At 40.6% G+C, this 16,501-nt stretch overlaps 1 protein-coding gene across 1 annotated transcript in view; it reads right to left on the bottom strand.

The window, feature by feature from the left end:
• Window positions 1-16,501, bottom strand: part of DLGAP4 (DLG associated protein 4) — a 127,337-nt gene that overhangs the window by 22,998 nt on the left and 87,838 nt on the right. The window contains exons 7-9 of the mRNA XM_072403205.1: window positions 6,841-7,193; window positions 4,775-4,863; window positions 2,191-2,564 (exon numbers count right to left, since the gene is read on the bottom strand). Coding sequence (XP_072259306.1) covers window positions 2,191-2,564; window positions 4,775-4,863; window positions 6,841-7,193 — 816 coding nt within the window. The remainder of the gene's footprint in view (window positions 1-2,190; window positions 2,565-4,774; window positions 4,864-6,840; window positions 7,194-16,501) is intronic.

Raw genomic sequence — 16,501 nt, 5'->3', positions numbered from 1 at the left:
AGCTTTTCCTGCCAAGAATACTGCTTGGTTTGCAGCTCATCTTTCTTTTCAAATGAACTTAAAATGCAAAAGAACCAAATGACAATAAAACCTTATTGTTAGCAAATATAATAAATATAAAGAAAGATAAATACTTTAAGGGATAAATGAAACTTCCCCAAAAAGTCCACTTTTGTAAAGGAGGTGGAGTCTAAGTCTGACTATCTGGACTCCTTCTTTTACTACCAAGAACTTGCAAACACTGCTCTGGCCCCATTTCCTTTGAACATACATGTATGTGAACAAGGTTTTGGGTGGTTGGATTGTGTATGCCAAGTTAATTGACCTCAATGATCTAAAGGCACCTTTACAGCTCGCCCCGGCTGTCTGTGAGGTTCTGATGTGGTTACAGATTCTGTACAGCCCTGTTAAGTGCACTCATGGAAAATCTAAATATAACACCTCACCCGTGGACTCCCACAGGGAATGAAATCTGTTTGATGTTTAGTTGTCAAAGCTATAAAACTTGTCATTTTCCTGGCAATTTTTGATTTCAAATTTGAGGTTGAGGTATATACACAAATGACGATTGTGACTGCATGGTTGTGCATGTCTTGGGGTGAAAACCTGGCGCGTGTACAGCTGTTACCGATGTCATTCTTAAATCTTCCCTCGCTGAGGAATAATGAATGACCGATTTGGAAGGACTTCTATGGAGGAGAGCACAGCAAGATACCACTCACTCATCCTCCCCCTACCCTCTCCATACAACAGAATGGCTCTGTCATTCATCTGTCTCTACAAACGCTCACGTAAAATCTTTTCCGGCATCAGAAATCTGATGTCTGTATGGAGCTTCACATTATACGCCTATGGATGAATAATTTAGTCTGTTTTTTTTGTTGCTGGTCATTTATAATAGCCCAGAACATTGTGTAGCATTCTATAAATAAGAACTAACAGTCTACAAAATGGATGATTGCCTAGATGCTGTCTATTATTTATTGTAATTGCTTTTCATTTGTGCTGAGAATATATGTATATTTGGTGGGAACACCAGATGAGACAAAACAGAAGTGTGAATAAAAAAGGGAAAAAATATAAAATTTTTGTACCAACATGTTTGCTGTAAATAAAAAAATTTGAGCTGCCTCTAAAAGCAGATCAATAGTACTCCCCCGTTTGCTAGGTGGTGACCCCAACACTCATTTATACTCCTTTATAGCTACAATCTTTGCTGGTATCCAACACTTGCTTGTGTCAAATGCCATGTCACTCTCTACAGGCAGTGCTGCTACCCCCTTTAGTGACATGGGGCAACAGGTGGAGCAACAGGGCCCAGCGGGCAAATCACCCAAAATTGATGGATACCAGCAACACTTATTGTTCTGCAGGAGAGTGAAGTTTGCAGTTCATTGGCAGATACGTATTACCAATTTTCTTTTCCAGGTCATTGATAGGTAATGTATTGAATTACTTTCTTCATTTCTTGCAGTGAAGTCATGCTTAATCTTACACTCTCTGGTGAATAAAGTTATGTGATTTTTTCCCAGCATAGGTTCTAATACTTTAAGGATTACTTAAGAAGGATGCTAAATACTAGAGTAGTTATAAGATACCTTTTCAGTCCAAACCTATTATTTCACCTGGAAACCATTACATATAGGTACAATAAGATCTCCAGGTTAGCCTATGTCCCCACCCTCCCTTCACAAGGTTTGCTGGCTGTATAATTAGGAAATAGGTATTTGATTCTACATGACACTAGCTATGTAGAACTAAAATGTGATTTTAGGCTAGACCTGACCTTTCAGATACTGGAATCTCCATATCATAGCCTATTTTATTAAATCAGAACTATGGCCTTCAATGACAAAACATGTGCTGCAATACTTAATTATAAGTGCTTCTGTATTTACTGCCACACAAATCCTGTCAATGAATACAACTTGACGCTCCTTTCTGTGATGGGGTGGCAACAATGCTGCACTGCTCCTGATTTCTGAGCAGAGTTGTCACTCTAATTTAGGCTGTGCCTGCTTGAAATATGATGGACAAAAAGTTTCATGGGGTGTGGGTATCTGTCATACATATTTATACTTATATATCATTCCTCCTAATTGTCATGGCAAACCGAAGGTGAAAATTTACATACAGTGTCCTTCAATTGCGATGAAGGACTATAACAGGGACTGAGGAAGTTGTACATACCTTCTTCACAAAGGTTGTTGTCTCCAGTCTCTTTCTGCATCTGTTTGCACCAGCCCTCAAGTCTTTCTGTCTCAGCCTGCAAGAGCTTTAGGAACCAATGTCCATCCCTGCGGCATGCTCCTGTCTGGGCTGGCTCTGAAGAAGGAGGGGAGGCTGCAGAGTCCAGCCAGGGGTCAGGAGGAGGAAGGGCAGATGCCTCCATTTCCCCACCATCTCCATAGGAGAGGTGCTTTTTAGGGAGAGGTACCGGAGGGCCTGGGGTGGGCTGGCGGGGCGGCGGGCAGTCTGGAACACTCTTGTCGGATGAATTGCTGGGCTCCTGGGTGTCAGAGTCCGTTTCTTGTTTGGACGTCATGCTGCTGGAGCGGCTATTCCTGTTCAAGAGATAAAATAAGACCTGAGTATCTGCAGATGGAGAAATCTCACACATTAACGAACAGCACTATCCAAATCATTATCTCACAGTGCTGAAATTTGCTTTCATACTCTGAGTAGTCCAAGTGCTTCCATATTAAAAGGGTTAAAAGATCATTAAGATACAAAATGGCTCATCAAAAAAAAAACAGTCTAAAGCAAAAAAAAAAACTTTCTGTGGTTCTAATACACCTCTCTGGATCCCAACTACAACCCATTAAATATTCAGTCTGTTCTTGACGCTTCAAGGGCTTATCATAGGCAAACTAGCTGATCTCCTAATCCAGGCATTTAGAATGTGTTGCCTGTTCTTGTTTTTTAAATGAGGCCATTGTGTAATTTCCTATTGATTAACGAAAAAACCATATAGTGCAAGAATTAGATGCACAATGAATGGATTGTTTGGACATGTCCCCAGTTTACATAGCAGTCTATTTATAACAAAGAGAAGATAACAATATTCACACTCTATTCTATTTGTTTTACCACAACCCCGTTTGTAAAAAAAAAGGGACCACAGTGTTTAGGCAATGAAGCCCCATACAGAGCATTGTGAGCTTTGTCCATTGCAGACTAATGGCTCAGATACACAACCAGGTTTCCCCCCAGTCAGGGAATTGTTTTTGGCTCAACTGAGCTAAGAAATAGAATGGTGTCTGGGTTTTTTTTTTATTTTTAACATAGAACTCTTATTAAGCTCCATTGCCCTGCACCGGGTTAAGATTACAGAGTGGCACCACATAGTACAGAGTGGCAGTGTATAGGACACAGAAATGGCAATTGTTGTTGCATATTCTTGCAACCAGACCATGCATACAAATAATTATTCTGTCTGTTAGGCATCTTGTGGCTTGATATAGTCAATGGGGTCCTAATAAAAAAAAAATAGCCAGATCAGAACTTTTCATCTTAACATGGCTATGGAGATACAATGATGAATCCAATTGTGTTAGGTCATTCTATGTAAACCTTGGCCCATAGTACAAAAAAATAACATAGAAAAAAAAAATCTGGGTATGATTGATACCTGGTCTACGACTCCTGTGTTATCTGCGGTGTCCTTTAGTGACGTAGTAAAGCAGGCAATGAACACACCCAATAAAACAGCGGCCATAGGCTCTTAAACCGTGCAGGCCTTCTCTAGCAGGATAATAATTATGCCCTAATTATTTCACACAGCGTCTAAACCTTCACAGATGTGACAAAATATCAGCCACATAGAGAATGCATTGTTTTAAACCTACCGTGAGAAAGAAGAATTAAAAGAATACCAAAGCAAGAAGCAAAACCTGTCATGAAACTATCAAATCTGCCTGAGCCAGTACACATATATCATTTACAGGCTATAGTGTTCAATCCAGAATTTTTTTTAAGCTGGGTGGGAAGAAATTGTAGGTGGGTGACCTACAATGGGAAATTGTATTGTGACCTAACTCATCATTTACCACCCAACAGCCGGGCTGTTACTGAAAAGTGTTGGGTGGTGCGACCAGCTAAAAGGGGCTGGGGAGAACACTGCGATACATAATAAAATGTATGAAAAAATTAACCGATTCTTGCTTAAAATGACGTTAAAGGTATATCCAGTGTAATCGGCACCTTATATTTCTTTGGAACTTGATCTAAATTTGGCCAGGTTCGTGCCCTGTGCACAGACTGGACCGAGAGGCAGCACAAACACAAAGAAAGCGATCTGAAGACTAAGTACACACTGTACCTATATTTTATCAATGTTTTTAGCAACCAGGTCAAGCTCAGTTTAGCAAACACTGCTATAACAATCCTGTTTAATATTAAAATAATTACTTAAGGCTGATCACCATTGCATATCTTTTAGAGAACAAGTTTTTCATTTCTAAACATAAAAAAGAAAAAAACAATATGAATGCCAATTACGGGTGTCTTTGTGGATCCTCTAAAAATTAGAATGAGCCATAAACCAGACAGCCACTTTTTGTTTGCGTGTAGTCATTAGGTTCAATTCACAAAGTTTTAGCATAAAAATTAATTATCTTTTTTTTAGCCACGTGACTGTAATGCTCAAACCTCGCCACGCTGAAAATCACACACTAAGAAACACTTTGTATAAATAAAGCGCTGTTTCCTGGTTTGTGAATGGAATCTATTCTGTACCATCATGCATGATGAATAAATGTGAATTATGGCTTACCTCCACTCTTCTTCCACCTGCACCCCAATGGACTGAAATTTGGCAGGAGGGGGAGGCTCAGGGATAGGCACTGGTTGTATACTATCCACCTGATGTAAAGATAATTGTGCTGAGCAGGTTGTTCACAAACAATTACTGAAAACATTCTACAAGTATGACAGTTCCAAGCAGTGAGCTTATATGTAGGGGATATACAGGTAGGCTGGTCTTATACAATACATCTCTGTAGACTAAAGATAAGCAATACATCACTGTAATGATTAACAAAATCTATACCTAAATAGAAAATAGTAAAGCTGCATAGGTTCGATATGTTCCATGCTTCGGCAAATCGTTCTTTGAAGTTTGCCAAACTTATTCAAGCTTGCCAACCATCATGGTAAACCATCAGATACCCATTGTTAAGGTACAAAGTAGGCAGCAATCCTATTGGATGGTGGTTTATCCCAAGCCTGCTGTGTACCTTAGGAGCTGGTTCCCAGTCATTGTTTATCTTGCCAACCACATTCTCTAAGTTTGCAAAAATAGCATGGGTGGAAGATCAAGACAAACCCAGCATGGAATCAAACTCAAAACTCACTCTTTTCCTGAAATTACAGCAAACATTACTACACAGATCTAAAAAAGAACTAGTATAACCATGTTGCCCCGTTGCACAGATTTTCAGTTTCTGTTTCAGGAACACAGCAAAAAGAAGAGAGAACTTCTCCAAGGCAAGGGGATTTCCTCTTTTATACAGCGGTCTCTGAAACAGGATTCTTGTGACAAATGAAAAATGTTGGATTTCCCTTTACTTTCCATACAATGGTCAGCCACACCAGGGAAATTCTCTCCAGTGGGGGCAGGGACAATTCTAACTCTTCCATATTATAAACAAAAGGAATAAAAAGGTTTGCCATGCACCTAAAGTGGACCTTCAGTTATTTTTTGGTTTAGTTTTGGATAGAGTGGGGAAGGGAGCCAAGCTATGTTAGATTTTTATGGTTGTAGAAACCTCGCTTCATCACATCAATACTCTTATATTGTCTTAGGAAACAAGACAGTAAAGTCTTGTATGTAAAGTTCCTTGCAAAATCCCTTAGTTCCATACCTAGCTCAGTATAGAGTTTTGAAAAACCATGAGTGATGACATGCGCAGTTTGGTTTTGGATGGTGTCACTGTTGGTGGTTGTGCACCACGCGCTTGTTTATTATATTAAGGAGTTTCTGAAGGATGGTAAATTTTGGGAAGATTTGGGAAACAGACATTAATTAAAAAAACAATAGGCAATAATGGGTTTCAAGCAAACTAAATTTTAGCATCAGCTCAAGCTCATTGGCCTTTACCAAACCTAAAGTTTAAATTTGGAGAGACCAGACCTTTAAAATGTACATAAAAGTCCTAATTGCTCTCCTCTGGTCCAAATATACCACCCAGTGCAATAAATACCCATTGACCCGCCCAGTAATCCAATGCTAAGCTGTGCAGAAATATCTTAAGTACTCCTACCTTCCTGTCCAGGTCACCTGTAAACTACAGGTGAACCATCCTCTCGTGTTACTGAGATAAGGACAGGTAAAGGTGCTCTGTAATCCCAATATACATCCTATCTAATGCTTACAATGCTGCACCTTTCACAGATACGGTTCATAGACGTTGTCACCCTAGGACAGGGAGCATTTTAAAAGCAGGATTATCTGAGATAAAATAAAGGGAAAACATCCATGAAATGACTAGTAAGCTGCATTACATTTTTGTGTAGGGCTCAGATACACTTTAAAAACAGTAAAATAATTCATGGAAATTACCATCAGGCCGCTGGATACAATCCAATGACTCTGCAGGCATCTTAAAAGACCATTAAGAAACAATAGTTTGAGTCAGGAATGCATTGTTTTATAACCATTGCCTTTGTCTGAGGAATTGGCAAAACAGCATCGAAGAAAAGATCTTAAATGTTTGTTAGCTCAAAAGTGTTCTAAGCACAAAAAAACATGACTACAAATCCAATCATTACATATTTTAATAATGAAAAATCAGTTATATCAGCCACAACTTTGTGCACCATAATGCATTGTTTTCTTACCTGAATTCCAATGGAGGACAGTTTGCGCTTTGGGAGGGGATCCGGGGCACGGGGCTCTTCTCTGAAAATTTTTACGGCTGCATTTTTTGGGGGGACCTCAGGAGGGACTTGCCTGATGGGGGTTGGGGGGCAAACCCGGGTTACACTGGGTGCGCGGGTACTCTCAAGACTCTCAGTGGAGGTGCTAAGCCCTGACTGGCTGTTGCCTTCACTTTGCCCCTCCTGGGCATCCAGGTAAGAGTCCTGGGCAGACTCTGTACTACTTTGTACAGTCACAGATATAAAGGGTTTCGAGGTGGTGCGAGGGGGCACTGGTGGGGGGGTCTTCTTGTAACCCACCAGACAAGAAGAGCCTAAGGAAAGAAACAGAACAAAATCAGTTATTGTGTGCAACAAAATCAGAGACATTGGGCCTGATTAAATAGAGCTTTCCAAGGCTGGAGAGGATAAACTTTCATCAGTGAAGCTGGGTGATCCAGCAAACCTGGAATGGGACTATTCCAGGGTTAAAACATTTGCTAACAAATGATTATGAAGAAACCCATTCCAGGTTTGCTGGATCACCCAAAATGTATCCTCTCCAGCCTTGGGGAGCTTTATTAAACCGTGCCCATTGACTACACCCTGAATTACAGCAGTGTAGTTTTAAATAAATGGCCTCTCCTACAAAACTCTGAGATAACTAACCCGACAAGCCTACATTTGGTCAGTGTCATGAAACCCTCTACTCTATGGAATGGTCATTCTCAACCAGGGTTCCATAGAACCCTAGGATTCCCTCCGGAGGTTGCCAGGGGTCACTTGAGCTGTGGGTGATTGACCTCACAATTTGCTGGTACCATCATAGTTCTTTAGCCGATGCCACTTGGCAGAGCCAGCAGCATGACACCAGAGTCCTATGGTGGCATTCAGAGAAACATTGTAAAGGGAACACTCATCGCTATGCAATGGCCATTTAGCTCCCTGCACCAAATGAAATGGTTTAAGCATGGGTTGCCTGAAACATGGAAATAATTTAAAGGGGTAAAAAGGTTGAGAAAGAATAACTATGTCAGGTCTATAAAAGATTGCACTTGAATAGACCTGGGTGTGAATTGATAAAGTCAAATAAAAAATTTCTCATGTATGCATTAAACAAAGCATGAATGAGAAGGAGCTTTTCCTGCCAAGAATACTGCTTGGTTTGCAGCTCATCTTTCTTTTCAAATGAACTTAAAATGCAAAAGAACCAAATGACAATAAAACCTTATTGTTAGCAAATATAATAAATATAAAGAAAGATAAATACTTTAAGGGATAAATGAAACTTCCCCAAAAAGTCCACTTTTGTAAAGGAGGTGGAGTCTAAGTCTGACTATCTGGACTCCTTCTTTTACTACCAAGAACTTGCAAACACTGCTCTGGCCCCATTTCCTTTGAACATACATGTATGTGAACAAGGTTTTGGGTGGTTGGATTGTGTATGCCAAGTTAATTGACCTCAATGATCTAAAGGCACCTTTACAGCTCGCCCCGGCTGTCTGTGAGGTTCTGATGTGGTTACAGATTCTGTACAGCCCTGTTAAGTGCACTCATGGAAAATCTAAATATAACACCTCACCCGTGGACCCCCACAGGGAATGAAATCTGTTTGATGTTTAGTTGTCAAAGCTATAAAACTTGTCATTTTCCTGGCAATTTTTGATTTCAAATTTGAGGTTGAGGTATATACACAAATGACGATTGTGACTGCATGGTTGTGCATGTCTTGGGGTGAAAACCTGGCGCGTGTACAGCTGTTACCGATGTCATTTATAAATCTTCCCTCGCTGAGGAATAATGAATGACCGATTTGGAAGGACTTCTATGGAGGAGAGCACAGCAAGATACCACTCACTCATCCTCCCCCTACCCTCTCCATACAACAGAATGGCTCTGTCATTCATCTGTCTCTACAAACGCTCACGTAAAATCTTTTCCGGCATCAGAAATCTGATGTCTGTATGGAGCTTCACATTATACGCCTATCATTAACTTTTAAAGATCATTGTAGAATTTAAAACTTCTCGAAATACTTAACCGAGACTTAGAATTGCAATTTTGCAATGAATTCCTCAGATGCCAACGACAAAGAAAAGTGCGAGACATACATGGATTAGGATTGTAAAGCACTTGACATAGCCAGACATCAATGCAATAAGGCGGTTTTAATATCCCTATAAGGATCAGTGCAGGAAGAAGCCAAGTCCCTCTAAGAATGATGACACATGCGGGAGACTATACACTTAGTGGAAAAAATGAAGCATACAGTAACAGGGGGGAAAAAACTGTTCGGGTGGAAGATTTGGATTCTGGCAATTACTTCTCGGAATGCCACATTGACTCGAAGAATGTGCGCGCACCAGTCACACGCTGCAGCTAAAACGTATAATTACAGAGGCACAGGCAATAATCAAAACAGGCAGCGAGCTATACAGCCAGTGACAATGTCACAAAACATACCAGAGTGTGTGCATACCAGACACATAGTATTACATTCCGCATACTGCACATATGCAGACACCCAGCACAGACACTTTCAGGGATTAGTTTCTGACTGTATCCTGATTGCTTCCCTTGATGTCTGACCTACATTTCCTTCTCTCATTAGTCGGTGACATATTCAGGCCCTACTGATTCAGCTCATAGCAACACCACTCCGCTTGCTCGCACAACTTTGTACGAAAAACACGACAATCACCGATGCTAATACAAACACCATATCATACAAGCCATATTCTGATCATGGGAGACTAATTTGGTCTCAGACAGCAAATTCTATAAAGGAAAATGGTATTGAGCTATATACACTATATATTGAGCCAATACAAATGTATTGTATCTATACACAGTATTGAGAATTGTATAGAGGAGAAAAAAAAAAGTCACACACCCTAATATATAGTTGGACTGTGTTAAATTAAGGATTACAGCATACACTCACCGTGGCAGTGTTCTCCACCACCCGGCACTTTAAAGTGATCGCCATGCTGCTTTTGGGTGGTTACAATACAGGGGCGGCCACCCGCCTACAGGTTCTTCCAACCCAGCTTAAAAAAAATATTCTAGGGAACATACTGCATGGTATCTTTTTGATAAACTTATACAATGTTACAACATTATTTCCATCCAGAGTTGCTTCAATTTTTCGCCATTAACTTGTGATGATGATGAGAAAATCAGACCACTGCGTAGTTTTCTCTGCTACATTGTAAAGACTCTCAATAGGGTTACGGTCTGGAATTGTGGTGGACAATTCATGTGTCTCAAACGCCTTGAACTACTCTTTCACAAATTTAAGAAGAATAAAAAAATCTATTGATGGCCTGTTTTTTTTTTTTTTTTTTACAAATTCAGGTACTCTGTTGACCTAATTTCTCAAGTACATAACATTCCTGAAACTAAAATTGACCAACTGAAGCAACTCCAGTTCATACAGCTGGCCCCTTAGTCATCGCAGATCATAACGCTGCGCCCTCAGGCACCCCAGATCATAACGCTGCGCCCTCAGGCACCCCAGATCATAACGCTGCGCCCTCAGGCACCCCAGATCATAACGCTGCACCCTCAGGCACCCCAGATCATAACGCTGCCCTCAGGCACCCCAGATCCTAACGCTGCACCCTCAGGCACCCCAGATCCTAACGCTGCACCCTCAGGCACCCCAGATCATAACGCTGCGCCCTCAATCACCCCAGATCATAATACTGCCACCCTAGGCACCCCAGATTATAACGCTGGGCCCTCAGGCACCCCAGATCATAACGCTGCCCCTTCGGGCACCCCAGATCATAACGCTGCACCCTCCGGCACACCAGATCATAATGCTCCCCCCATAGGCAAACCAGATCATAATACTGCCCCCTCAGGCACCCTAGATCATACTACCCCCTTAGGCACCCCAGATTATAACGCTGCCCCCCTCAGGCACCCCAGATCATAATACTGACCCAACAGGCTTTTTCTGGTGATGTAAAAATAGTAACAGTAAAAAGATTTTATGTTTACAATTCAAAAGTACATTAAGCTTTACATCACAACCCAGGATCTCCATACTTGTTCCAGGTCAGTAACTCAAAGCACAGAAGACATTAATAAAGAATGCCAACTAGAAAACTTGCAATATTAGAAGTCAGCACAGCGGCATGTTTGCTAGGAGGAACACGTTAAACATACAATTTTCATATTTGTTCATACAGTATTAATAATAATATTACTGTAACATGCTTAATGTTGGTCTTTTATGTGTTTTTTTTATTTTGCTTAATGTTTAAATGATCACAGGTCTGTTGTTTGTCATTTCTGGAGAATTCAGAAATCTAAATTGAAGGTTTATTTAGGAACTTCTAATTGATATGATGTATGAGGGCAGTTTGTGATAATGCAAGGAATAATAACATCGAGGGAAAGTAATTCCTTCAGCCCCCAATCCATCATTTTTCAGGAAATGGCCGCCAGGCCTCAGATAAAGGTTCCATAGCAACAGCTCCATTTCTATGGTGTTGCCGTGACGACACACAGCAAAGCGTTGCCCTCCTAACTCCTTTGTTATTATGGCAACAAAGCTAGGCCCGAGCCTCACGTTAAGCCAAAAGGTTCTTTTGATGTAAAATAAAAACATGACACGATAATTACTAAAGTTTATTACAAATTAAACAGGTGCACGAGCAGGCCTGTCAGTGACTGCACTGCCCCGACACTTTGGCAAACATTCCATTGCCTTCTGGGCTATGTAAGGAGCATTAAGAGTTTCTGTCAACAAACTCAGTCAGACTGGTAGTAAATGCTTAACAGACTGAGACTTGTGGCTTTAGAAAAATCATTTCGACTTCTGTTTTCACACCGGTTAAAAGGAAGGTCATTCAAGGGTCGCATGGCCTGTTTGGGATAGCCATAGACTTTTTATTGACTCCAAGCCAAGGGCTTAAATTGCTGGCAAAACAGGTGGGGAATTCATTTTCTCACATAGTAGCTGAAATGTACCCTATAGATGGGCAATATCGAAGAACACCAACACATCTGAAGATTTAAGAAAAAAAATTAAAAAAATGCCCCATAAAGCACAGAAATTTTCCATGAAGCTGGAAAATATGATGGCCGGTAACTTTCATCACCTTCCAGGGAAAAACCTACAAAGCTTACAAAAGGACTACATACGAATCGTCTTTTGTTATGACTGGGCCACGTATGAGAAAAACAAGTTAACACAGCTCCTTTTCTGAATGAGGGTCATACCTACACCAAAACTTTCAATTACCCCCCCCCAATACGCGTCATTTTATGGATACTACTACACACTTCTAGAGGATTATGAATGGTAAAAAACACACACACACACAAATAAAAAATTTCAATACTTTCCCCACATGAAATTCACAACAACCCCCATGGCATTTGGTCACCGGACCATCCGCCTATGATCTGATTGTATTATTAAAGTTAAATGGAAGAACAAAACCCCAGATACAACTACCTCTCCCTAAACATCTATCCAATACAAATAATCAGCTGGGATCAAGGGACTTGGGGGCCAGCGTTAACAGGATCTAGTTCATAACAAGCAGGTTCTGCAGCCCCATACATTTAAGAAAAATGCCAAACCAGCTTGAAGCAGGTTAAGTGTGGGCAAGAATGATATTAACTGCACGCTAAGGGCCATTTCGGACTTGTGGTTGATCACAACGTTGTACCCATTCAATCAAAAGGGGGCAGTTTGAAACGACTTTGTGCACATGTTTGCATTATGGTTCCTGGAAGGGGCAAAACACATCTGCCAGTGAAGTTGCTTTTACTTTTATGGAAGAACAACTGCATTGCCACCACAAATGCAAGGGCAACATGTGCAAATGCATTGACCTGCCATGCAATTGCCAGCCTTGGGTTTTAAAGCAAAAGTTATGCACCCGGGACTGGCTAACTGGGTGATTTTCCTCTGCGAAGATTGGTGTTTCTTAACCAGGGTTCCTCCAGAGGTGGGTAGGGGTTCTTGGAGCAATAAGACTCTTTGGTCAGTTTCCAATGGTCTTTTTTGACTATCTGTAAGGGTAACATTCTGCCCACTGGCCAGGAATATAAGAGACATTCTTCCTAAGGTGGGAATGATCTCTCATGGTGTGAAACTGCTGCCTTTGCAGAAGCCTTTCAAAACCCATCAGCCCATGCCCTCACGATTATACATTTTATGGAAACAAGATGAGAACTGGGGATAATTTAAGTATAAGTATGCTTTAACAGTCAACAATTATTATTAAAGAAGGAGGATACATTTAATAGACCAAGATCATTCTGCTTGAAATTATGATGATCTTCGGCTTTCAGACCGGCAGCTGTGTCAAGTAACGCCCATTAACCCCATGCAGTTCAGCTGACTGAGCTTTGACATAACCAACTGTGCAAATTATCTGAAGGAGACCTCAGACCCAACCATTGGAAGGCACAGCTGTATGAAACATGGCTACTATAATGTATATATTTAGATCTGTGATCATTATCTAGAACATATATGAATGGTTGTTCCAACCTCCAGCTGGAAGTAGCAACAATTTCACTTCCTATGCATCAAGCATTGGGGCACCTGCTGCCATTGGGCCTCAGTAGGTGAGCATATGGTCATTGTGGATGCCATCATTTTGTCATCAGTCACTTACAGAACACATGTATCCAACCTGCAAGTGACCTGCTTTACTAGGTTTTGCAATTCTATAGACTTGTATTGGAATGTAAACCCCATCTGAACTCAAAAGTGCCCATGGAAACAGCCCAATACAGAAAGAAGAAGGGGTATTCAGTAAGAAAGTTCCGGCTATACACAAGTGGAACCAAACCACTTAAATTTTTAAATGTAGCCCACTACAATAGAGCTCAGGAGTGAAACTTACAAGCGAAAGCTCAAAACGAAAGGCCCAGAGACTTTATATGTGGGACATAATATAATAAACGTTAGTGCTGCACCAAACAACAACGATCGCAGATTTTTTTGATGCGATAAATAAAAGCGGATACCAAATTCAAGCACTCCGCATGGCCTAGAGGCCCCTTGCCTTTCTCCAAGTGGTTCCGTGCATCAATGGCTGCTACACGGGTTAAAAGTGTGTAGGCTGAGGGTAGATTGTCGATCGGCAGTTGAAATAGCTGTCATGTTTTCACACAATTACCCCAGACTAGAACAAGAGAACCTTTTGTTCCCAAGACATTTACTAGAGTATATCCAATATTACCAGACAGGATGATACAGGGTGGAGGGGCCCCATTTATTGGAACATTATCCTCATTTCACACAGTTGCATCAGCTGTATAGGAGTAGCTCAGCAGGGACCAGGGTGTGTATTTCTAAATCTGGAATCGAGGCCTTATAATAACACCACAGCCATGACAGCCAATTACGTCAGCATCCAATTATATATATATAAAAAAAGCATAATAAAAATCACCACTTTTCCTGGCATCAAGTCAAAAATTTTATTACTTGCAGCCCTCCGTACTCTACTAGCTACACATCAGACACGTAAACTAACTGCATAATAATATTATATTGTATTATATGTAAATTCTTACTGATAATTATTAAAACTGAATTTAAACTATATTTGCCATAATCTAACTGCACATTATTATAGTTTTAAAGTAAAGTATTATACATCTTTTATGGAACTTGTACCTTTTAAAATGCCCCCATACCATATACCAAACTGACCCCTTCCCCCAATATTCTACCATAAACTTTGGCTAAATTTCCTATGACACTTCTCTGTCCATTGCACCTGGTTAGATCTGGAACTATGGTGCTGGGGTAAAGCCACAGCAGACGGGGAGATCATACTGACTGGTTTGGGGAATGACTACCCTAAACTATCCATACACAGATTGATTTTTTTGTTGAAACAAAAAAAAAAAAAAAGTGAACTATCCAAAAAACAAAAATCGATCGTACTACCACACCCCATAACCAATACAAAAAGGGTTCTTTAGGATAATTGTTTTGTAATCAATCGCAAACTGATCACCACATTTTCTCTTGCTTGATCTCTATTTATAAAGTTAAGTGTACGTTCACATTCTCTAAATGATTACATTTACTTTGTCACTGAATGGGGGGGGGAAATCAACCAATGTATGGAAAGTGTTGGGTGTATCATACGTTTTAGATCAGATACCTAAAATTCCATAACATAATAAACACGTTACCTTTCTTATATTCAGTATTTTTCCCTGGCATAGCTCTAAATGACCTGATCCTCACCCAATCATAAGACCAAACAACTTAATCCAAAAAAAAATATGGTATCGGTGTGCTCGAAAAGAAGCCTGGATCACCTTGGTGCCTCTTGGAAAGTTTTCTTATGACTGTTTCCAGCACCCTATACACACCTCGTATAATAAGCAGAAAATAAAATAGGCAAATCTACAGGGCAATAAACAACATCTTGTAAAAGCCACAAACCAGTGGGTGCTTGCATCAGGACTGAGAACACAAACACAGATACCTATCTGCCAGAATCGGCAAGAAGCCATTCCATGTGTCAGACAATGAATTATGAATTTTATAACAAGAGATGTTTTAAAACCATTTTTGTCCTAATGAAACTGCAACCTGCATAACTTACTGGAACCAATCAGATCTTTTTGTTGTCCCCTCCAATAAGAAATAGGAAATCTGAGTGGCCTCCACAGTTAGAGACAAATCTTCCAAGAGACACAATATTAAATAATACGATTGTAACTACTGACAGGTTGGTTTAGCAATGATTCATATAAGTACACACTATATTTTCCATCATAAATGACACACATGCAGATCCTTAATCAATATTCAACACAAACATGCAGTTAGTAAGCTTTCATCAGCAAATATTAGGGGTACAGGGATACATGCAGAACTGCCAAGCATAGAACTAACCATGGTAAAGGTCCTGCCAACAAATGACCTCAAGCTTATCAGAGCGGTCACCCAAAGCAAATGTACACAGTTCACAGCCAGCAGCAAAAAGAACAAACCTTGTATGTTGTCCTGTGTACTAGATGTGGATGTCCTGTCTTGCGGGATGGTGTGCTGGGTGTATACTCAGTACCACCCTATTGTGTGTTATATTACACAGGCTTACATAAGTTGTGAGTAATGGCACACATGCACCGCACCCTGCAGAGTACTGCACCCCCATACTGTGAAATAACAACCCTGTCACTGCATCCTGCACAAGGCAAATCTTCGCCACCATACACGTCTTACTTGGAAGCGTGCTTAGGTATTAATCATTGCTTGGCTGAACATTTCCACTTCTGGCAAAGAATCACAACTGTTTTTTTTTTTTAAAGGAAGTGTGTGGTCGACCAAGAACAATCACCTGAAGCCTACTATGGGAAAATACAACGTGTCTTGGTTACCTGGTTTACAAAAGGGTTAAGTGCAGCACCAAAGTACTGAGCTGGCAACCACGCCTCCGTTAAAGAGCCGGCTTTTTTGCATGAAAAGTACCTCTAGCCATGAGTCAGGCCAATTACACGCCCAGCATGTGTCATAGTTTTCTGCGTCCAAACCGGCGTTTTTTTTTTTTTTTTTACAAAAAAATGCAATGCCAGACTTTTCTGACACTGAATTCTCTGTGTCCAACACTTTATGTGAAGTTAAAGGAGATTTGATGAAAGG

Source organism: Pyxicephalus adspersus, chromosome 3 (genome assembly GCF_032062135.1).
Source record: "Pyxicephalus adspersus chromosome 3, UCB_Pads_2.0, whole genome shotgun sequence".
Classification (NCBI taxonomy): Eukaryota; Metazoa; Chordata; class Amphibia; order Anura; family Pyxicephalidae; genus Pyxicephalus; species Pyxicephalus adspersus.
The sequence above is the reverse complement of the archived record's forward strand: the minus strand, read 5'-3'. Positions and strand labels throughout refer to the sequence as shown.